We start from the raw sequence: 24,927 nt of genomic DNA, 5'->3' as shown, positions 1-24,927 counted from the left end.
CCATTAGAAAGCACAGCTGGATATCTGCATGCTTCCATGTGGCAACAGCTGAAAGGGACTTCACAGGCGTGTGTGTGTGTGTGTGTGCACGTACAAGCACATGGAACTGTGTCTGTTGTCTTTGATGATAATGAAGCAGTCAGACATGAGGCCGATTCTCAAGTGAGCTCTCAACACTATTTGAAACACATTGCTACAAGTGTGTGTGTGTGTGTGTGTGTGTGTGTGTGTGTGTGTGTGTGTGTGTGTGTGTGTGTGTGTGTGTGTGTGTGTGTAACACATGAGTGAGCAACTCAGTCTGGCCTTATTGAAATGAACTAAAAAGACGGGAGTGTTTTGTGTACGACAAAAGAACGCCATTTTGTTTTGCAGTTGTGCTTTTAAAAAGGGGTAATGTTATTATTTTTTCCCCCTACATGTAACATTTAAAAACACTTCCGTGTGGTCATCAGTCGTTCTTAACCATAAGGCTGGGCCAAGCGCTCCCTAGAGCGATGTTTTTTAACCTTTTCTGCGTTGAAAAAACGCGGAGGCACACCACCAGCAGAAATCACTAAAAAACAAAACTCAGTTGACAGTAAAAAGTAGTTGTCGCAATTGTTGGATATGACTTTAAACCATAACCAACTATGTATCAATATAGCTCTTGTCTCAAAGTAGGTGTACTGTCACCACCTGTCACATCATGCCACGACTTATTTTGAGTTTTTTGCTGTTTTCCTGTGTGTGGTGTTTTAGTTATTGTCTTGCACTCCTATTTTGGTGGCTTTCCTCTTTTTTTTGGTATTTTCCTGTAGCAGTTTCATGTCTTCCTTTGAGCGATATTTCCCGCATCTACTTTGTTTTAGCAATCAAGAATATATCAGTTGTTTTTTTATACTTATTTGTGGGGATATTGTTGATTGTCATGTCATGTTCGGATGTACATTGTGGACGCCGTCTTTGCTCCGCAGTAAGTCTTTGCTGTCGTCCAGCATTCTGTTTTTGTTTACTTTGTAGCCAGTTCAGTTTGAGTTTCGTTCTGCATAGCCTTCCCTAAGCTTCAATGCCTTTTCTTAGGGGCACTCACCCTTTGTTTATTTTTGGTTTAAGCATTAGACGCCTTTTTACCGGCACACTGCCTTCCGACATCTACAAAGCAATTAGCTACCGGCTGGCGAGCTGTAGACAGCACCGACACTCAACAACAACAACACATAATTTGAAGACTATAATTACTGGTTTGCAAAAAATATTTTTAACCCAAATAGGTGAAATTAGATCATCTCCCACAGCACACCAGACTGTATCTCACGGCACACTAGTGTGCCGCGGCACAGTGGTTGAAAAACACTGCCCTAGAGCAGTGGTCCCCAACCACCGGGCCGCGGACCGATTGGTACCGGGCCGCACAAGGAAAAAAAAAAAATATATATATATTTTTTTTAATTAAATCAACATAAAAACACAATATATACACTATATATCAATGTTTATCAATACAGTCTGCAGGGATACAGTCCGTAAGTACACATGATTGTATTTCTTTATTTTAAAAAAAAATAAAAAAAACAAATAAATAAAAAATCAACCCCCCCGCCAAAAAATATCTGTTTCTCGGATATATATATATATATATATATATATATATATATATATATATTTTTTTTTTTTTTCCCCCACCATTTGTGGCAGTAATGACAATACCAAACAAACAGAAGAAGTCTGGAGCTAAAGTCATAGAGAAGTTTCTTAAGCACAAAAATTATGACTTAAGTGGTGAAGCTGTATTTTCTTTTGCATTTGAATTTTATTGACAGTTTATTTAAGAAACAATAACTTTTAATTTAGTTGATTTATTTTCGCACAAGATACCGTATTTTTCGGACTATAAGTCACAGTTTTTTTTCATAGTTTGGCCGAGCTCCAGTGCGACTTATGTTTTTTTCTTTCTTTATTATGCATTTTCGGCAGGTGCGACTTATACTCCGAAAAATACGGTAATTATAAGTGAATTCATTTTTAGTCAGTTATTTATGAGTCCCTTCTTATGCAGTATATTTGGCTAGTACTTATTTTTCTAATCAGCCTGACCTAAGACTAGGGTTTATGTGTTAAATAAATAATAATCTTTGTGATTAACACATGCTTTCATATCATTTGACAAGGTTGTAAACTGTAAATAGGTTAGATATAACATTTTAAATATGATTGAAATCATGCGTAAGATGACGTATTCAGTGTTAATATTTTAGTGGAATATTCTGTAGTGGAAAAGTTAGGCCCCGAGGTCAAAAAGGTTGAGAACCCCTGGTCTACATAACATGTAATGGTGGTTCTTTAGTCAAAATTTTGCATAGATGTATGTTTCTTCAAGCTGCTTTGTGACCGTCTCTTCAGGATGCGCCATTTTGTGGGCGGTCTTATTTACGTGCCTCCACTTCGACTGCAAGACAATGCCAAGCCACATTCTGCACGTGTTATAACAGCGTGGCTTCGTAGTAAAAATTGTGCGGGTACTAGACTGGCCTGCCTGTAGTCCAGACCTGTCTCCCATTGAAAATGTGTGGCGCATTATGAAGCCTAAAATACCACAACGGAGACCCCCGGACTGTTGAACAACTTAAGCTGTACATCAAGCAAGAATGGGAAAGAATTCCACCTGAAAAGCTTCAAAAATTGAGTGTTGTTAAAAGGAAAGGCCATGTAACACAGCGGTAAAAATGCCCCTGTGCCAACTTTTTTGCAATGTGTTGCTGCCATTAAATTCTAAGTTAATGATTATTTGCAAAAAAAAAAAAAAAGTTTCTCAGTTCGAACATTAAATATCTTGTCTGTAGTCTATTCAATTTAATATAAGTTCAAAAGGATTTGCGAATCATTGTATTCTGTTTTTATTTACCATTTACACAACGTGCCAACTTCACTGGTTTTGGGGTTTGTGTGTATATATATATATATTTCCTCACACACATTTTTTTTTTAACATGTATACATATACAAATATATACACATAAACACACATTTACTCCCATTTTCCTGAGAAATTTCCCATATATTGAAATGCAAATGTCGACAGGTATGCCCTCTCTCCCTTCGTTAAACACAACAAACGACAGTAAAAAGCCGGAGGAGACTTTGAGTTGTTCTTCTGTCTTGTTTAGGAAACGTCCAAGCAGTATCAATGCAATGTTTTCGCCGAGTGCCTGTGAGTGCCGTCGGTCAGGACCGATATCAAATGAATGTGGAAAAAAAATGGGCTGCGGTAAAAAGGACAGGTTTTTTTTACGGACAGCAAAAGGGTTGCATGTGCCTGTCAGACAGCAATGAGTTTATGCTAACTTAAACCGTGGTATGACGTTAATGTGGCTTGTATTAATGTACGCATTTAAGAAAGCTAGGAAATGAGCAGTATTACTGGTCCAAATGTGGCTATCATTTAGGGCAGTGGTCCCCAACCACCGGGCCGCGGCCCGGTACCGGTCCGTGAATCGATTTGTACCGGGCCACAGAAGAAGTAAAAAAAACCCCCAAAAAAACAAAAAAAACAACATTTTTTTATTTTTTATTAAATCAACATAAAAAAAACAAGATACACTTACAATTAGTGCACTAACCCAAAAAACTTCCCCTCCCCCATTTACACTCATTCACACAAAAGGGTTGTTTCTTTCTGTTATTAATATTTCTGGTTCCTACATTATATATCAATATATATCAATACAGTCTGCAGGGATACAGTCCGTAAGCCATACTTGCCAACCTTGAGACCTCCGATTTCGGGAGGTGGGGTGGGGGTCGTGTGGTTGGGGACGTGGTTAAGAGGGGAGGAGTATATTTACAGCTAGAATTCACCAAGTATATATAAGAAATACTTGACTTTCAGTGAATTCTAGCTATATATATATATATATATATATATATATATATATATATATATATATATATATATATATATATATATAAATATGAGAAATACTTGAATTTCAGTGTTCATTTATTTACACATATACACACACATAACACTCATCTACTCATTGTTGAGTTAAGGGTTGAATTGTCCATCCTTGTTCTATTCTGTCACTATTTTTCTAACCATGCTGAACACCCTCTCTGATGATGCATTCTGCTTCGTCTCCTTGTTGTGTGCGCAGTTGTGCACTGCACTCTCTAAAAGCCCTAGATGTTATTGTCACATATGCATGTACAGTAGATGGCAGTATTGTCCTGTTTAAGAGTGTCACAACATTGCTGTTTACGGCAGACGAAAACGTGACTGCTGTTGTTGTGTGTTGTTGCCACGCTGGGAGGACGTTAATGAAACTGCCTAACAATACACCCACATAAGAAACCAAGAACTCGCCCTCGATCATTCTACAGTTATAATGTGATTGGGGCAGGCACGCTGTTTATATTGTGAGAAAGCAGACGTGAAAACAGGCTGTTGACTAGTCACTCAGGTCCGCATGGAGCTGGAGGGGGCGTGGCCTCCAGTACCGCCTGAATTTCGGGAGAAAATTTGTCCCGGGAGGTTTTCGGGAGAGGCGCTGAATTTCGGGAGTCTCCCGGAAAATCCGGGAGGGTTGGCAAGTATGCCGTAAGCACACATGATTGTATTTCTTTATGACAAAAATTTTTTTTTTTAAATTAAAAAATAAATACCCCCCCAAATTTTCAAGCGTTGACCGGTCCGCAGCTACAAAAAGGTTGGGGACCACTGATTTAGGGTTTTACGATCATTTTAATTTCAGACAATATTATTGATTATCGGGAAATACCACGGTTTACCATTAATACTGGTAATCGTTACATCCCTGCTTTGCACAAAACACCAAGAAACAAACTCGGTAATGTCTCTGTTCATTTAAAGTCAGTTAACTTTTGGTGCTACTGATTGACCTGCAATATGGGTGGGTTGACATTGTCAGAAAGGGACAATAAGTCATTTTGAGGTGTACTGCAAGAAATGAATTTGTCGGCAATCCATGCTTTCTTTCTATAAATCTTTAATATTGTTCTGTTCTGTGTGTATACAATAGGTGAGACACAAACTGTACAGTGCAGACATAATTTGTTTGCATATTATGGACATAAGAGGAACTGAACATTTACTGAAAGACAGCAGACAGTACGAGCCACCTTTTGCTACCCAGCTCACTAGAACAGTACAGGATTCACACAGGTGAGATGCCAGCTTGTTTTACTCGCTCCTGCTTTTCATCTTTACGTGACCCAAACAAGTGTTCTTTGAAATGCTGTCAGGCATATCGATTGGTGTAAATCAGGAGCAGAATTGAGCTAAAAGCTGCTTTGTTTTTAGCACACATTTCCTACAAGACAACATGCACTAGCCCCTTTGCCAACCACCCACGTCATTGGTCCATTTTGATAACACGTGCAACAAGTGGAAACAGTCCGAGCAGCAATAGGAGGACATAATAAGCGCCCTACCTAGCTTAGATACAGCCGACACAACAGAGCGGCGCAAAGGATTACTGATAAGTCATATGGTGTGTGTCTGTGTAATAAGGCCTTCTTTCTGTCAGAGGAACAGAGTGAACCTGAAAGAGACCAGCTACATCACGAGCGCAGCTCTAAATGTCTCTAAAGTGCGCCCGCACTGGTCACAAATGATTACTGCACGTCCACTCTGCAATGTGGCACATGAGTGGAAATTAAACGTCACCCGGGTTTAGCATGATTGCTCCCTTCTAATTAAAGTGGACGCTCTTTCTGTGTGCGTTGCTCATAATTGTAGCCTTAGCGCCGAGCCAACCACTAAGTGGGGAAAAACCTCTCAGGACATACTCTCAGTAATTGCGTGCCGCGTCAGGATGTGTGATTATCACCCTGGAAAACCCTGTTATATCTGCATCTTTGGTCCACGGATGTTTTTTCACTGGACCGTCATTATTCTACAACTTATGCCACAGATCCTCAACAGCTGCTGCTAACTACCCTGACAAGGTGGGCTTCTCTGAATAGACTCTTCCAGCACAGGGCCACACGTGATATGAATTCAATAACATAACATGTATATGTACTATGAACAAAACAGTCATCAGTAACAACAACTCAAATGCAAATGGAACTAAATCTGTAAGATTCGGCTACGGTGAGATTTCAAAGTCGTGTTACTGAATGTGATGCAAACAAATCAGTGACCAAGTTCTGCGCTCAAACAATCTCTGCGGCGGTGGACCATGACTATAAGGGGATACATAGACGATATACCTGATTGTCAGGGCTAGATTTCTTATTTCCTAGCAACAATGTTACAACGAGTGTCACAATGCACGTTAACAATCAATATTTCGTTGACGCGAGACAAGTACAACACCAGCCTAAAGACTTCTTTCTCATCAGTGCGTGGCGCGTGTTAGTCTGGTGAGGTGCGCTGGATTCACCAGCGTCTCAACATTTGGTGTACAGTGGAGCCTCTAAGGTCAAACACAATCTGTCCTGGCACACTGGGCAGACCCTGATATATTCATATTTTTGAAACTATTGTGAAGGAAATCTTGTCACGGCTGCACCTCGTGATTCCTTATGCCCCACATAAGAATACAACTGTTTTTAGAACGTGCTGCAAGCATTATATTACGGGTATGTTACTGTTACTGTTTCTAGCTCCGAGCACGCCAACTAATGATAGCAACTTTTGGCAACTAATGTTAGCCATCATTGAATGTATAGCAGTCGTAACAACAACTGCAGATTAGGGCTATCTTCAGCTACCGATTTTCATAGTTGCATCTGATTAGGGCTGGGCGATATATCGATATACTCGATATATCGCGGGTTTGTCTCTGTGCGATATAGAAAATGACTATATCGTGATATTCGAGTATACGTTCTCACGCAGTTGCTTTTAGCTGCAGGCATTACACTACATCAGGGGTGTCAAACTCAAATACAGAATGGGACAAAGTTTAAAACTGAACAAAGCCACGGGCCAAGGTTGAACAAATTAACCTTTTAATAGGGACCCAAACAAGTTTTGCATTGAATATTGAACCAGCAAGGCTTATATAACTTTATAGTGACATGCAAAATCGAGTTTCAAATAATAATAATAAAAAATTATCAATGGCATATCAAATACAATTTAAATAAAAATTGAATGCCTCTTTTCTCTTTGCAGCCTTCTGAGGTAAATATCAACATTAACTTTTTCCACAGGCTAATAAATTTGAAAATAAAATAATGAATAAACCAACCATTCAGGACTTTAAACGGCTCAGTTTCAACACACTGATCTAATCTGATGTGCCCAAGCCAGATACCTGGCATCTTTTCTGGGATGCTAGTTCATTAATGTCAGGGCTCAGGCTTTGAGCTGAGGCAACCTTCATTATCCAACCAAGGTGTTCATCGTAGTCCACCTGGACCACAGTCTTTGGGGCGTGCTTTAAAGGCACTGCCTTTAACGTCCGCTTTTCATCCATTCTAACAATGTGCTGGCCCAGTCACAAGATATGTGCGGCTTCTGCATGAACACACACGGGAATGCAACGCATACTTGATCAACAGCGATACAGGTTACACTGAGGGTGCCCGTATAAATAACTTTAACAATGTTAGAAATATACGCCACACTGTGAATCCACACCAAACAAGAATGACAAACACATTTCGGGAGAACATCCGCACCGTAACACAACATAAACACAACAGAACAAATACCCAGAACCCTTTGCAGCACTAACTCTTCCGGGACGCTACCTTGTAGCTCCCGGAAAAACTTAAAGTTGTTTATACGGCAACCCTCAGTGTAACTTTTATCGCTGTTGATCAAGTATGAATTGCATTTACTTGTGTGTGCGTGCAGAAGCCGCACATATGTGACTGGGCCAGCACTCGTTGGACTGGATGAAAAGCGGATGTGACGATTTTCGGGACGAGCACTGAAATCTGGTACTCTCCCGGGAGGGTTTGCAAGTATGAGAATTAGCGGTGAATGCTGTGTTACCGCGGCACCGTCGCTGTATATAATCGGCGGGCCAGCTTTAGTGTTAATTTGATATCGCCTCAAGGGCCAAATGAAATTACACGGCGGGCCAAATTTGGCCCAAGGGCCAGAGTTTGACACCCATGCACTACAGGCTCTTCTCACTCTTTCTAGTCTCTCCTTCTCACAGAGACATAAACAAGCGCACCTTCTTACATACGTCACATACGTATACGCCCTCGCGGAGCAGAGAGGTAGCGGCATGGGTAACGTTAGCTGTGATGCGAGTGGTAATACGAGAGAAAGAAGGTGCGAATTTGGTAACAAATGAAGGAAGAATTAATTCCCAAGAAAAACAGCGCGGGGTCCATCGTCTGGCGGTGGTTTGGCGTCAAGTGGGAATATGTCGAACAGACAACCGTAATTTGTCAAGTGTGGAGCAAAAGTGTTGCTACAAAAAGTAGCATTACTGCTAATTTGTAGCATCATTTGAAAAGTCACCTGCTAGAGAATGAAGAGTGCTTACTCCGCATGTCAACATCTCCGTTCGGTGCCACACCAACAAAATGCCGAGGCAACCATTTCCACATCAACACCGTATGAAAAAAAAAAAACGACATCAGGAGATAACGTCTGCCGGAAGCTACCACATAGCGAAGGACGTACACTATTTGATTTCCTATTATGCAGCTCATTTTTATTTGACAGTTATTGAAATATCTTGTGTGACATCATGCACAAAAGTGCACTTTATTTGTTTTAAACTATTGTAGTGGCATTCTGTGCAAAAAGTGCACTTTAATTTAGTGTTGTTTTGATTTGTCATCTTAGTGACATCATGCACAAAAGTGCACTAATAGCTTGTTTTAAAATGTCTCTGACATTCTTGTACTTTGTTTTGAAATGACATGAATGTTTGTGCCACTGCTTAACTGTTGAATTAATGAATAGTGATTTCCCTCTCTGCATGAAAGCTTAAAATGAGCATATATTAATGCAGTATGAACAAGAATGTTTTAATGTAGAAACATAGAATCATCATACTGCTGTGATTATATGCATCAAGTGTTCATTCAAGACTAAGGCAAAATATCAAGATATATATCGTGTATCGCGATATGGCCTAAAAATATCGAGATATTAAAAAAAGGCCATATCGCCCAGCCCTAATCTGATTCATCTGACGGAGCTAGTGGGGATCCTATCAAACAGATCTCATGTGCAACTTTGTGCACCTAAAAAGGCTAAACCACAGAGATTGGGTGGTTTAGTAGAGTCTTCAGATCGACCCAGTTAAGGTGGTGAAGCACTGAGAAGACTCTCAAGGCTTGAATTAGAGGAAGTAAAAGTTGTAACAAGATTTTCGTAGGTGAACTTGCGGAATGATCATTATCGTTGCCAGAGAGCAGCCGTGAGGGAGGACTCGTGCCCGAACGAACTGGTGGAAGCTACACTTTCCGTGTTCGACGCGTGCCGTGTCCAGTTTCCAGTTTCCGGCGGATCCCACCAGCGGGCACAAGGCGTGCAGTGTTATGGCGGGCTTCGTGTTTGGCGGCACGGTACAACGAGCCTCGCAGCCCTTATCTCTGAACGTCCTTCCAACAAACCCGCTTTAAAAGGGGGGCCTCGGGTACACAACTCAATTCGATGTCTGACAATTCGACTGCAAAGTTGATTGTCGAATCAGACTTCCTACAAGTTGAATCGTCAAATAGTGGACTCTTCTAAGACACCCTGGATTGTTAGTCGCTTCTCTGGGACTGCTTTTGTGTGTGCTGTATGTGCACGAACTCTGAGTGCGCATGTTTGTTCGAGACAGCCGCGAGTGACACCCATTAACGGCATTAATCGTATTCGGACCACATTTATTTTATTTTATTTGTAATTGTGATGTAAGTAGACATTTATTTGCTCAGCCGCGCTTTTAAACCACTAATGGCAACATGTGCTATTATGTTGAACATTCACACACACAGCAAATTTAACCACTGTTAATAGTAAAATGTGACTTATAGCAAAAAATTGGTTCGTTGACGAAGGAGTATCCTCTTACACTTTCTTCATACTGCTGGTAAGACTGGCTCTTCTTCTGGAATAAGTAAGTCAAAAAATCCCCCAAAAAGCATTGTATTGTTAAAGTATCAAGCGACTTAGGAGGCCTATTTTTCATGGTGAAATTGTGAATAAAAGGACTTCGGGGTGTCGGCCTTCAGAGGTTCCACTGTGTAAACCAACAACCAGCGATGAGAGAAACTACAACACAACTTCCCGGTGAGACAACAGCAGAAATACACTTGACAAGTTTTGTCCTAAGTACACCGGTCTTGCTGCTATTTTGTCGTTTCAGTCGCAGAGCAGACACATTATTCAAGTTCACTTGTTTTAACAAGAGGTCACGGTACCAGAGGGGAGGTAACAACATTTTCTTCAACTAGGGAGTAAAGCCTAGAGCTGTGGTCCTGACGTGCGAGCGGTTTCATTTTATTCCACCTGTTGCTGAGGGGATACAGCTCGTCTGATTAGTGACACAGCCTCGTTTCTGTCTTCGTGGTCATTTATCTCGGTCCAGTCCAAAGGGAGGGACAGCTACTGAAATCACATCTGCTGAGCCTCTAGCGTCTCTTTTACTGCCGCTAACTGGACGAGTAGGATCACAGTATTCGTATCTACTCACAGAAAATATATGAGTGAACACCAGTGTGGTGCACTGGCATCGGAACCAAAAGCCCGGGTTTTGAACAAGGATTCAAGTCTTGAACAGATCCGAGCTAAGTGGACGGTCACAGTGAGGATTCTATTTGGTTTGCTTTCATTAAGGAGGGTACTCCATTTTCTTTCCTTGCAGTTCCCCACACTAGAGCTTGTCATGCGATATTTCGATTGAGGCTAAAATACCTGTGCCGTTAGAAGGTCTCATCAAACCTTTTACCAGCTATTAAAAGCCAGTACATTAAAACTGCCTTCTTGTCACAAGCCACACACACCTCTGTATGCAGTGCCTCAAACTAAGTGACTTTAACACGATTTACCCTGTTCACTTTTACCCTCACTCTTACCTTTAAAATTCAAGTTCTTGGGACGGCAGCACGTTTTGATACACCGCCAGGAATAGGAGCTCATATCTGTCTCTAAAAGGTACAAACTGTGCGATTGTACCCAAAGGACTACTTCTTGGACACCATGGTAACCATGTACCTTTCCAGAGCCCAAGCAGTGGCAAGCCATCCTCTGAGAGTGTAGGCTTGAGCTTTTCCATTCAGTTACATTCTACTTGTCCTCTGCTACTCCATGTAAACAACACTGCTACCTTGCTGCCTGAAACTTCGCCTTCATCTGCTTGGTGCTACAAACACTTGTCTTCGTTTCAAGCGATGTGCCGATTTGAGCAAGTCCTTGCTGGGATTCTCGAGTGCGGATGTCATAGCATGCTTTAAGCGGCTGACAGGGAGGTAGCAACTGAAGTCAGTTCTGTATCTGTACAACCAAGCAGCTTGGTCTTCCATCAGCCTTTTGATAAGCTACCAACAAAGCAATAAACGAAAATGATAGACAGTGCCTGTCAAATAAGAACAAAACGTGTCGAATCAGAACAATGTGTGACAGATTTAAATGCACGGCTGCGTCCTCATCACTCCGTCATGTTTGTCTTAATGATTTAAAAATGTTGTGTAGCTTGTGTGCGTGTACGTGCGTCTGAGGCCCGCAGCCAGCAAGCACATTTGGTGACAGAACAGTTGACTATCAGAGGAGGAAAAGCAGGCCCCTTAGTAACAGATTGTCACAGGAAAACACCGGTGGATACGACACTTGGGTACTTTTTGTGGTTGTTGACATTTCGCGAAGCCTGTCTTCTCCAAGGGAAGGTCAAGCTGCTTGCTGTCGCCATCTTCTTCCTGTCTAGCGCTCTGCTGCCTACAACATGAGTTATGTCCAATAAGGTGAGCAGTGAGGTGCCTGGTGTGGCTCCCCGCTGCCGACGAGTCCAAACTTGGCTTTGAGTTTGTTTTGTCGCATTTGTTGCAGAGTAGCTGGCTTTTCCTGGACTCCGCTTAGCCGGGTGAGAGAGGGAAAGATACTGGGGGCGGGGCTATGTCGCTTCCTTGTCAGGTTTGCTGACAGGCTTGCCGCCATTCATGACCACTGGCTCGCTGGTTGTGCTTTTGGAAGGCGGGCCCCCGGCGAGCTTAGGCACCGCCTCCCCTACATCGTGCAACGAAGGCTCTCGGTACATCGCAACTAGAGGGGTGGGCAGGAAGGTGTCAGGGGGTTCGTTTAATGCGTGACACGAGGGGGTTGTGATGGCGAAGAGGTGAAGACACAGGGAATAAAGAGAACATAAAAGTGATGTATGAAGTGATAGTAGAACATATGAATGAAAGTAGGAATTAAGGGGAAGGATGACAGAAAGAGAAATGGGAAAATTCATTAAAGACTCTTTCAGCCATTAAAAAAATCATCTGATCTGGACTAAAACAGTGAGGCGATGCTTACCTTCTATAGGTTTAGGCAGGAAATGTGCAGCTGGTTTGGTCTTCTTGACTCGGTTTCCCTTCATGGCCTGGCCTTCCTTGTTGAGGCCCAGAAACCAGGCGCGGCCCGACTCCTTCTGCCTGTAGAGCATGGAGCTGTAGATGACGTAGTAGTTCTCAAACACAGACTCCTTAAACTTGCACTCCGGGGTGAACAGTTCCTGAAGAGACATGGAAAAAAAAAAAAACGGTCAAAAACCTTTTTCACCATCTCATGGCGCTTTACAAAATGAAGTACCTAAGAGGAATGGAAAAGACGCTTGGAGAAAAGAGTCTGGAGGCACAAGCCATTCCCATGAATGAGCTCACCTGTTGATTGTTTTAGTCAAATGTCCAAGGTGATGTGTTCACGTTGATTATTTTGTCCCGAACACAAACCAGCAATTAAACGACACCTTTCAGAACCAATTATTTCATATGAAGAGGAACAATAGTCAATCAATCTTTAAGAGCAAGCTTTACTTTCATTCACCAGCAGCTAAAATCCATGTCTGTATAGGAAAACCGATACTGGAACAATTTTAATGATCTTGGGTGGCTACCAGACTGATCTTCCAACTCTTAACATCTCTGAGGGATGCAGCTGTAGCGAGAATGACAAACAGTGGAGCATCAATCTTTGCCAATGCCGATCAACAATCCTAATTTGTATGAGCAGGGGCGTCGAAGTGTGGATGTTTTTGTTGCTGTCATTTAAATATGAAGGTTATAAAAATGATGGCATTAATGCTAATCAAAAACAAATATGGTCATGAAAGTTCAACAATAAGTGTTCTGTTACAACTAAAAGTTGTAAACTCTTGTTGTTGAAATGTGTTGTGCTTAAATAAGCTTGTTATGTAATTAACATTACATGTGTATTTGTCGCCATCATGTGGTCATGGCAGTTACTACATCGTTGAGAAGTGGGTATTTTGAATCAAACTTTATTGACCGGAAGTTGCATAGGCCAAGCAGAGAAATCTACGGTGCCAGCACGTACTTTATGGTGGTTATTTTCAAAGAAATACTGCATATGTCTTTTGTTTAAGGTTGCATCGCCGGTATGTATCATAAGTTGAACTTTGAAACTTGGTTTTTGTCTAAAATATTTCGAGCTAAATTAATGATTTTTGATGTATGATCTTTGCCATACTCATTAGCAGTAATTTGCGATGTCATCTAAGATGGCGTCGTAGTACAAATTCACTTTGTTTACCTTCTCATGCCTTTTGAGGTAGCATTACAGCATATATATGATACATTTGCATAACATATGTATATATTGACTGTATTGTTTGTCTTTTTAGTTTCACCCTTTTGAATGTCAATAAACCTGCTGATAATTGCTCATCGGTCTCCAGAGTCGTGACGTAAGAAAGGTGTTAAACAGCCCTTGCATCAGACATGCACCCCTAACGGCACAATAAGGTTGTTTGAATCATATTGAGAACATTTAGGTAACTATACCCCGATCAAATATGTAGCAAACCTAGCATGGAACGCTTAACTCAACATGGATGTCATAACATCAACAAAGCTCATATTTAATATTCACACACAGCACCAGAATATTTGGAATAAGAATCAGGTGATAGAAGAAAGTTACAAATGCACTAAATCTATTTGGGGCAGCATAGGAGAAAGTTGTGTTTAATCTTCACTTTTGCATCACATTGCAAATAACTGCGGTGCATTCAAAGGCCCTTGACGTAGGTTAGAAACAGACTGAGGCGTCACTAGTTTATAAAGGAAATGCACTAACAATAATATATTCATAACAATAATAATCATGTATTTTTATGATTGGTATTGCCCACTGATGACAATCCTACGTGGGCCAGCTAACCTCTACTTTGCACTCTAAAGTACAGTAAAAGGAAACTATTGAATATTGACGGGTTATATGATTATTTATAATATTCTGGCCAATTATTATTGAATTTGTTGGCACTTTTTGTAAAAAAAAACAACGACAACAACATAGGCTCCTGCACCCCATGGACAAGCGGTAGAAAATGGATGGATGGAATAAAAAAAGTTTAAAAAAAATACAAAAATAAAACCCAATTATTTTACAAGGGTTGATCTATATTTTTTATTCCCATTTTTTTAAATTCCAAACCTGAATTAAGGTTTGTATGTGTTTTATAATGCTGGCTTTAACCAAATGATTGCAATAATTACATTCAGAGTGCATGTAAAAAAATATATATATATACATACACCCACATATATATACATACATACATACACACACACACACACACACACACACACACACACACATATATATATATATATATATATATACAAACATACATATTATATATATATATGAAAATATATATATATATATATATACATATATACACACACATACTGTATATACATGTATATATATATATACGTATACACATGTATATATATATAATATATATACACACACACACACACACACAGTATATGTATATATATGTATATGCAGTCGCGATCAAAAGTTTACATACACTTGTAAAGAACAATGTCATGGCTGTCTTGAGTTTCCAATAACTTCTACAGCTCTTATTGTTTTGTGATAGAGTGATTGGAGCACATACTTGTTGGTCACAAAAAACATTCATGAAGTTTGGTTCTTTTATGAATTTATTATGGGTTTACTGAAAATGTGACCAAATCTGCTGGGTCAAAAATATACATACAGCAATGCTGGTATTTGGTTACATGTCCCTTGGCAAGTTTCACTGCAATAAGGCGCTTTTGGTAGCCATCCACAAGCTTCTGGCAAGCTTCTCCATGAATTTTTGACCACTACACTTGACAAATTTGGTGCAGTTCAGCTAAATTTGTTGGTTTTCTGACGTGGACTTGTTTCTTCAGCATTGTCCACACGTTTAAGTCAGGACTTTGGGAAGGCCATTCTAAAACCTTCATTCTAGCCTGATTTAGCCATTACTTTACCACTTTTTATGTGTATTTGGGGTCATTGTCCTGTTGGAACACCCAACTGCGCCCAAGACCCAACATTCGGGCTGCTGATATTAGGTTGTGCTGAAGAATTTGGAGGTAATTCTCCTTTTTCATTGTCCCATTTAAAGCACCAGTTCCATTGGCAGCAAAACAGGCCCAGAGCATAATACTACCACCACCATGCTTGACGGTAGGTTCGGTGTTCTTGGGATTAAAGGCCTCACCTTTTCTCCTCCAAACATATTGCTGGGTATTGTGGCCAAACAGCTCAATTTTTGATTCATCTGACATCACATGGACAAAGATAAGACCTTCTGGAGGAAAGTTCTGTGCTTTAAATCGAACAATGAAAAAGGAGGATTATCTCCAAATTCTTCAGGACAACCTAAAAACTTCAGTCCGGAAGTTGGGTCTCGGGCGCAGTTGGGTGTCCCAACAGGACAATGACCCCAAACACACGTCAAAAGTGGTAAAGGAATGGCTAAATCAGGCTAGAATGAAGATGTTAGAATGGCCTTTCCAAAGTCCTGACTTAAACGTGTGGACAATGCTGAAGAAACAAGTCTATGTCAGAAAACCAACAAATTTAGCTGAACTGCACCAATTTTGTCAAGAGTAGTGGTCAAAAATTCAACCAGAAGCTTGTGGATGGCTACCAAAAGCGCCTTATTGCAGCGAAACTTGCCAAGGGACATGTAACCAAATATTAACATTGCTGTATGTATACTTCTCACCCAGCAGATTTGCTCACATTTTCAGTAGACCCATAATAAATTCATAAAAGAACCAAACTTCATGAATGTTTTTTTTGACCAACAAGTATGTGCTCCAATCACTCTATTACAAAAAAATAAGAGTTGTAGAAAGTATTGGAAACTCAAGACAGCCATGCCATTATGTTTGATCGCGACTGTGTACACACACACACACACACACACTATGTATATTTTTATTTTATTTTATTTATTTATTTTTTAGTTGATGGTGGGATGGGGGGCCCTTCTGAGGTCTTTTGAATGGGGGCCCAAAATGTTGTGCTACACCCTTGTTTATCAGCACAAAATGGTTGGACCTTGTCATTAAGATTCATTCATGACTCACTGAATAAGTAAGGAATATGTATTTAACAGTGCCTAAAATTTCAGTTAAATATGTTTTTTTTTTTTTTTAAATAAATAGGTTTGAACCTTGAAACAAAATTGCAAACACATTTCTTGGATTGTTCCTGAGCCCTTCACAAAGTTGCGTGCAACTCAGTGACTTAGTAAATTCTGCTCACAGACATCGACTTAGCAAATTGAACAAGTGTGCAGAGGTAATCCTCTCCTGATCAGCTTGTCCTCGCCTTTACTTCAGTAATCAGCACATGAATGAAGTCTCTGCGTAGATTCACAAGCATGTGTGGATGAAGCGTCCTTCACATGTGAAGAGGCCCAAACAAACGCCCTGTTGGGTAGGCTGCCCACTGCTCGTCTGGGCCTCCTCTTATTGGCTGTTGTGGGCCTCTTGCCAGAGCCACAGACACATTGTCATTCAGCTCAGGTCTGCCGGTCCGAGTCTCATAGCAACATGAGGAAGAGAGGCGACAATGTAGCCGTGGCAACCAACCAGCGCTGAGAGGGAGGGGTCAGTGTATATAGGGGGATGAGATGGTGGGCTGTGTTAGAAATATACTGACAATCACTCAGTAATTTAACATATTAGTAGGTCTGTGTTCTTCCACACGCGATTGCTTTTCCAGAAAAATCATGTGTGGAAGAAGGGAAATCGCCACACTGTAGCGGCAGTAAGCAGCTACCAGGGATCATATGTATATCCACACCCAGATCCACACCCACACACACTTGTGGCTTTGAGAGTGAATGACTGTAGGTGCAGAAGCATTTGCTCGGCTATGAAACGTAACTAAATAATTGGTTGGCGACAACTAGGAGCAGGTGATTATGATTGAATGCTGTATTAAATATTCCAACATAACGCCACCAATAATGTGTGGGTGGCTGTGATGATTTAAACCAGCCAGAGGAGCTTTGGGAGGATTAAATAAGCTTTAATACATATTTAGTTCTGCCCTTAGGCCAAGATTCATAATTCATTTGTTGAAGATGATCTTTTGTGATGTGCACTGTGCCAGGTGCGCGTTGGCATTGGTCTGGGAGGTCATGCATCATTCAAAGCTGCTTTTAAAATAAAAAGCTGCTTGACGCCCGAGCCCCCCGAAGAAGGTGAGTCATTTTAGCGCCGCTCGCCTGTGTGGTCCTGTCGTCATTTCAAAATAGCAGAAGTGCGAAAGAATGAATGGATGAAAGAACACGGCAGAGCAAAACTGGGACACGAAGAAGAAAAGGGAGAATAAATCACAAAGGCAAGAGGACAACAACAGGCTCTTGATTGGAAAATCAGCAGGAGATTCTCTCGCTCTCTTATCTTGAATTCTCTAGCTTTCATTATTCCCGTCACTCTTCTTTCTACGTCATGGTGCACGCAGCCCTGCTCTGTTATCTTTCGACTCGCATGCGTTCTGTGCATGGATCCCATCTCCTCCCCAAATGATCAAATATAAAAAGTGCCACCTATATGCGGACCACCACCTTGCTGCAGACAGCATCCTTACACACCATGGACAAAGCAGCCGCTAAAGCAGAGCATACCAGAAAGGTTAGGCAGGGTTAGCGCTTAGGCACTGAGTAGAGTGCAGACCTCTGCCAAGGCAGAACGATCCTAATTTAAAAAAGGGAATCCAAACGATTCTCAGGAATCACTGAGAACCGGTTCTCAAAAAAGATCCAGTTGTTGATTCCCTTCCCTTCTCATACCCAACTCCTTCAAATGACGACATCATCTTATGAAAAGTTTAAATCCAAAATTGAATGGGTACTTCGACAGCCAAGGTTTGGTGCAAAACGGCATACGGTGAAACCCGTCCATGCTGACACCACTCGGACTGGCTGGCTGGTTCCTGATGACCAATTAAAACTTTTGGTTGACTCAGATCTTTTCATGTAGTCGTTCACATTACCCCCAAAAATTGAGACTTGTATACATGTTTGATGTGAACGGAAAGCGTTCGCAATGCGCAAATCACTTGCTGCATTTTTTACGGAAGTAAACATGGCTCCACATCTAGTAGGTCTTAGTCCTGGCACATTTGTGGCAGTTTTAAGGATTTTGTTCAACTTTTTCTTAAACAACCTATTTGGTGCAGGAAAGTGGTTCTCATACGTTTTTTCACCAAGTAACACCTCAGATAGACTTTGCTCTCCAAGTACCACCATAATAACCAACATTAAAATACAGTAGCGTAGTAGGCCTGAATATTTATGAAAAACAAGGCAGAGGTTTTATTTAAAGGGGAACATTATCACAATTTCAGAAGGGTTAAAACCATTAAAAATTAGTTCCCAGTGGCTTATTTTATTTTTCGAAGTTTTTTTCAAAATGTTACCCATCTCGCAATATCCCTAAAAAAAGCTTCAACGTGCCTGATTTTAACCATCATTATATACACCCGTCCATTTTCCTGTGACGTCACACAGTGATGCCAATACAAACAAACAGCAAGGTATAGCGACATTAGCTCCGATTCAGACACGGATTTCAGCGGCTTAACACTGTCTGATAAGATAATTACTAACAACTATGAACTAGGTTTACAGCATATGAAATACATTTGGCAACAACACGCACTTTGAGAGTGCAGACAGCCCATATCAGGCGCGCTAAGAACATATAATTTTCCACGATTTCAGCACTCAGGTTAACCATACCTAAATAGACACAAAATACTGCATTACACAAGACTACCCGAATGTACTCGAATGATTGAAAAAAATAAATGTTTTTAAGCTAAATTATTGGTAAACACAGTTTATGTATAATAATTTACGTAAAACCGCGAGTAATGAATAAAGTTTTCATCAATTAATATATTCTGTAGACATAACCTCATCCGCTCTCTTTTCCTGAAAGCTGATCTGTCCAGTTTTGGAGTTGATGTCAGCAGGCCAGGGAAGCTAAGGTCGATATTCTTCTCTTGATCATCTTCGGTGGCATAAGGGACGGTGTGAGCCAAGACATCCAGGGGGTTTAGCTCGCTCGTCTGCAGGAACAAACTGCCGCCATTTCTTGCTGTGCTACCGAGGTCCTTTGTCCCTGAATAGCTCACACACTCCGGCAGATTCAATGGGGGTCTGGCGGCAGATTTCTTTGACTTAATCGTTGGAAATGCATCTGCTTTGAGTGTCGCAGGATATCCACACATTCTTGCCATCTCTGTCGTAGCATAGCTTTCGTCGGTAAAGTGTGCGGAACAAACGACTGACCATTTCGTCGGCTTTCCCCACACCCTCATATTTTGAACAAATTTCGTCCAATTTCTTGCCACTTTCGCATCTTTGGGCCACTGGTGCAACTTGAATCCGCCCCTGTTCGTGTTGTTACACCCTCCGACAACACACCGACGAGGCATGATGTCTCCAAGGTACGAAAAACAGTCGAAAAAACGGAAAATAACAGCTGATTTGACTCGGTGTTTGTAATGTGTTTGAGAAAATGGCGGATTGCTTCCCGATGACGTCACAACGTGACGTCATCGCTCCGAGAGCGAATAGTAGAAAGGAGTTTAATTCGCCAAAATTCACCCATTTAGAGTTCGGAAATCGGTTAAAAAAAATATATGGTCTTTTTTCTGCAACATCAAGGTATATATTGACGCTTACATAGGTCTGGTGATAATGTTCCCCTTTAAGGATTTTGTTCAACTTTTTCTTAACCAACCTATTTGGTGCAGGAAAGTGGTTCTCATACGTTTTTTCACCAAGTAACACCTCAGATAGACTTTGCTCTCCAAGTACCACCATAATGACAGACATTAAAATACAGTAGCGTAGTAGGCCTGAATATTTATGAAAAACAAGGCAGAGGTTTTATTTAACATTTATATTTAATCTTTTTGGCCACTGTAACATTACACACAGTTTGAACAGTAACACTGCGTTTGAATATTTGATAAAGTGATTCTTTGACGTACCACTAGATGGAGCCATACCAGCACCACCAGAGAGGTGTATAAAGATGCGCAGCTGTGCCCGGATGCATGCAATTGCTGTCGTTTTGACATTAGTTTTTCTGACAAAATAAACCAAAATAATATGTCTAAATATTGTTCTAAACATACTCCAGCTCATATACTTACAATAAAACATGCTTTTATTTCTTGAAAGTATAATTTTGTGACCGTATTTGACGCACTCTGCTGCTGCATTACTGCAGCATTTCGGGACCAGCAGACGATGGCGCAATAAACATAAAACACACGAAACACAACTTATTACCCTCATTTTGCCAACATCTTCATTAGTTTTGGACAACAATCACAGAGATTGTATGACTTTTGTGTGAATTATGTCAACTGTGGTGTCTGCCTCTAATGTATTTGTTGTACTTGTTTCCCCATATTTCTGCACAATAACTTAGATATGGTAACACTGGCGAGAAGTAGAGAATATGGAGTGATTTTTGGTCTAGAACATATTTTGCTTTATTCATTATTGACATCTCGCCATGTTATGTTATATATTTTTAATGAGATTTCCAGTTCATTTGCTTATCTCTTATCACACCCAAAATGTGGTTTATTTTACTCATTCTCCGTCTATTTGTATTTGACTTTCTCTTCTGCTGCAACCGAACAGCATTATTTTAGTTTGACTGAGATTCAAAGATAGTCTGTTTTTGTCAAGCAATGTTAAATGTATTAATGTTGTCTGTTATAATTTGTATTAGCTTCTGTGTGTTCTCTGTGTCGTGTTTTTACCTGGCACAAGACATTGTAGTTGGTGGCTCTCCATTGTTTGACAGCGAACCTTCACTTCCCATACTTGTCTTCTTTCCGGGTTGTGGGGAATTGATGTAAAAGCTTTCCACAATTCTGGCAGGTGGAGCACCCTAATGCTGCACAACAGGGCATTTTTACACGTCGAAAAACTAACGTGGAAGCGCTGCAAACTCATAGCATTAGCTCATAGTTAGTAGCAATCAAGGCGCCCTGTCGTCACGTGAGTGCCTTTTAAACAATAATTGCCTGAAACCGAGTTGGCCACGCTCTCTTTGTACATGACTGTGGACCACAATTTGTGAATCAAAGACGTATGAGTTCAAGAAGGAAGAGGGCAATAATTTTGGGTTTCGATGTGCGTGGGACTTTGACATCTGCTCTGAGGAATGTGTGGGCGAGCAATCAAAGTAGCAGTGGGACATTGACGCGAGTTCTAAAACATCTTCTTTTCTGTTGTTTTTTCCTCATTCATCAACTATTTTTTTTTCGTGACCGTCTATTTCAGTGAAGAATTATGATGTATGTCCTTTCGGTCATAACCCAAAGCTCATGACCATAGGTGAGGATGGGAACGTAGATCGACCGGTAAATTGAGAGCTTTGCCTTCCGGCTCAGCTCCTTGTTCACCACAACGAATCGATACAGCGTACGCATTACTGAAGACGCCGCACCGATCCGCCTGTCGATCTCACGATCCACTTTTCCCCCACTCGTGAACAAGACCCCTAGGTACTTGAACGCCTCCACTTGGGGCAAGATCTCCTCCCCAACTTGGAGATGGCACTCCATCCATTCCCGGGCGAGAACCATGGACTGACTTAAACGTGTGGACAATGCTGAAGAAACAAGTCCATGTCAGAAAACCAACAAATGTAGCTGAACTGCACCAATTTTGTTAAAAGGAGTGGTCAAAAATTCAACCAGAAGCTTGCCAAAAGCTTGTGGATGGCTACCAAAAGCGCCTTATTGCAGTGAAACTTACCAAGGGACATGTAACCAAATATTAACATTGCAGTATGTATACTTTTGACCCAGCAGATTTGGCCACATTTTCAGTAGACCCATAATAAATTCATAAAAGAACCAAACTTCATGAATGTTTTTTGTGACCAACAAGTATGTGCTCCAATCACTCCATCAAAAAAAAAAAAAGAGTTGTAGAAGTTATTGGAAACTCAAGACAGCCATGACATTATGTCCTTCACAAGTGTATGTAAACTTTTGACCACGACTGTATATAAATAAATACAAAGTAGCGTATAGTTCCAACTTTTATCTGTCAGTAGATTAGATTTGGAAGTGCTATAAACAACAACATGGCTGTTGGGGAGAAGGCGCAGTGGAAGTGGAGTCACGTAAGTAACATTGCCCAGAAAACGGCAGATTCTGAAGAGACAGTCAGAAAGCAGCTTGAAGATGGTCTGTAAAACATAATCTGTGCAACATGTTGACCAAAGAACCACCATTACATGTTGTGTAGACCACAAGGTTGTGTTTAGGATGTAGAAAAAAATTACATGACCCCTTTAAGACTTAATGAATTGTTCTACATCGACAGGTGGTCGACATAAGCGGGTTCCACAGCAGAAGATTATTTTGCATATGGCCAAAAACAAACCAAACATTCAATGATCACAACATGAGCTCACATGAAATAAACATGGAGATTACTGTTTGTGGCAAGGATGAGCGGCATTCAGAAACAAACTGAACAGAAAGCAGCGAGCTGACGTTTGTGGCACCATCAACCCGAGCAAGCGTTGAATGACAGAAAGGTCACCAGTTCTCCCCGAGAGATGTGACTGTGCGGCCTGATAGGGCAAAGACAGACTGGCGGATCGACTGCCTGTGGCCAGAATCATGCTGATGACGTAAAGCGTCTCTGCAGTGGCTAAACGGCTGACAAGAAGCTCTACTGAAACGCAGCATGCATACTTTTCTTTCTGAGAGACAATAATGGTTGATTAAAAATTCAATGAAATTGTTAAATATATTCTTGAAGTTAGTCGACTATTTGTCGATTCCGTTTGGAGGAACCTATTACCCTTGCAAATGTATCATCGGACATTGAACCCCCGTTTGATCTCCAAATGGTTCCCCTTTAGCAACGGTAATGACTATTAATGGTAATCCCTACGCTGGTTCACCTACAACTATATGGTTCACTTGTTACGATTATTTCCTCTAGATCCGACTGCCCAAGTTGTTTGGGTGGCTTTCCAAATGTAATCCATATTCATACTGACCGCGACGCTAACAAGGTGCCATATATCGAACATGACGATCTACACTACCTATTATCAGGCTAAACGTCTTGCTTTTGATGGCCGTACGCATACAACTGTTGTGTTAGTTCCGCAGCCCCTAGATCAGGGGTGCCCACACTTTTTCAGATAGCGAGCTACTTTTTAAATGACCAACTCGAGGTGATCTACTTCATACACATATATATATATATATATATATATATATATATATATATATATATATATATACATATATATACATATATGTGTGTGTGTGTATATATATATATATATATATATATATATATATATATATATATATATATATATATATATATATATATATATATATATATATATATATATATGTATATATATATATGTCTTAATAAGGTTATCCAAAAAAATAGTGCTCGATACCGTAGTAGAGCGCAATATATGTATGTGTGGGAAAAAAATCACAAGACTATTTCATCTCTACAGGCCTGTTTCATGAGGGGGGGTACCCTCAATCATCAGGAGATTTTAATGGGAGCATTCGCATACCATGGTTTATATAGGGCACAGAGTGGGTGGGTACAGGCTGGCCTAGGGGCGTGGTGATTGGCTCATGTGTTACCTAGGAGGTGTTTCCGTCTATGGCGGCATGTTGTTACAATTTCGCTGCGCTTGTTGAGGGATGACAGGTCTGGACGGTAAATAATAAACAGTTTCTCTTTCAAGCATAGGTTGCATCTTTTATTACCACTATTGTAAGGTGTGCTGGATGCAAGAATTTGCCATGTTATTGAATATTCAACATTATTGTCTTTGAGGTCCCAAATGTGTTTGCTGAGTTCTGTGGTATTTCGCAGGTTTTTGTTCCTGAAAGAAGCCTTGTGATTGTTCCATCTGGTTTTGAATTCTCCCTCGGTTAATCCTACATATGTGTCGGATGTGTTAATGTCCTTGCGTATTACCTTAGATTGGTAGACAACTGATGTTTGTAAGCACCCCCCGTTGAGAGGGCAATCAGGTTTCTTTCGACAGTTACATCCTTTGTTGGTTTTGGAGTCGCTCTGTCTGGGGGTTGACGGCTCATTTGCAATTGTTTTGTTGTGGTTTGAGATGATTTGTCGTAGATTGTTCATGCAGCTGTAGCTCAATTTAATGTTGTTCTTGTTGAATACTTTTCTTAGGGTGTTGTCTTTGGGAAAGTGTTTGTCAATCAGATTGAGGAATTTGTGTCCAATGTTCGTTGAGACGTTTTTGCTGTATGGGGGGTTGTACCAGATGATGTCGTTTCGTTTTCTGTTCTTTTTTGGCTGGTTTCCTGGCGTGGGTTCATAGGTGAGGGTGAAATTGTATCCGCTTTCATCAAGGGCTTTTTGGTACGGGGGGGTTGCTTGGTCAAATTCAACTTTGCTAGATGACAGCATCGATAGCCTTTTATTGATT

At 40.7% G+C, this 24,927-nt stretch overlaps 1 protein-coding gene across 3 annotated transcripts in view; it reads right to left on the bottom strand.

Annotated features, from left to right (window-relative positions):
• Positions 1-24,927, bottom strand: part of LOC133622412 (fibroblast growth factor 14-like) — a 178,775-nt gene that overhangs the window by 7,164 nt on the left and 146,684 nt on the right. For 2 of the 3 annotated variants that reach the window (XM_061985143.2, XM_061985142.2), the window contains exons 4-5: positions 12,422-12,620; positions 3,959-12,166 (exon numbers count right to left, since the gene is read on the bottom strand). In XM_061985143.2, coding sequence (XP_061841127.1) covers positions 12,018-12,166; positions 12,422-12,620 — 348 coding nt within the window. In that variant the 3' untranslated portion in view covers positions 3,959-12,017. Of the gene's footprint in view, positions 1-3,958; positions 12,167-12,421; positions 12,621-24,927 lie in introns of those variants that run through there. The other variant, XM_061985141.1, reaches the window with a different exon arrangement.

The sequence above is a fragment of the Nerophis lumbriciformis genome, linkage group LG23, assembly GCF_033978685.3.
Source record: "Nerophis lumbriciformis linkage group LG23, RoL_Nlum_v2.1, whole genome shotgun sequence".
NCBI classification, from domain to species: domain Eukaryota; kingdom Metazoa; phylum Chordata; class Actinopteri; order Syngnathiformes; family Syngnathidae; genus Nerophis; species Nerophis lumbriciformis.
Note: the sequence above shows the minus strand (reverse complement) of the source record. Positions and strands in the feature narration are given on the sequence as shown.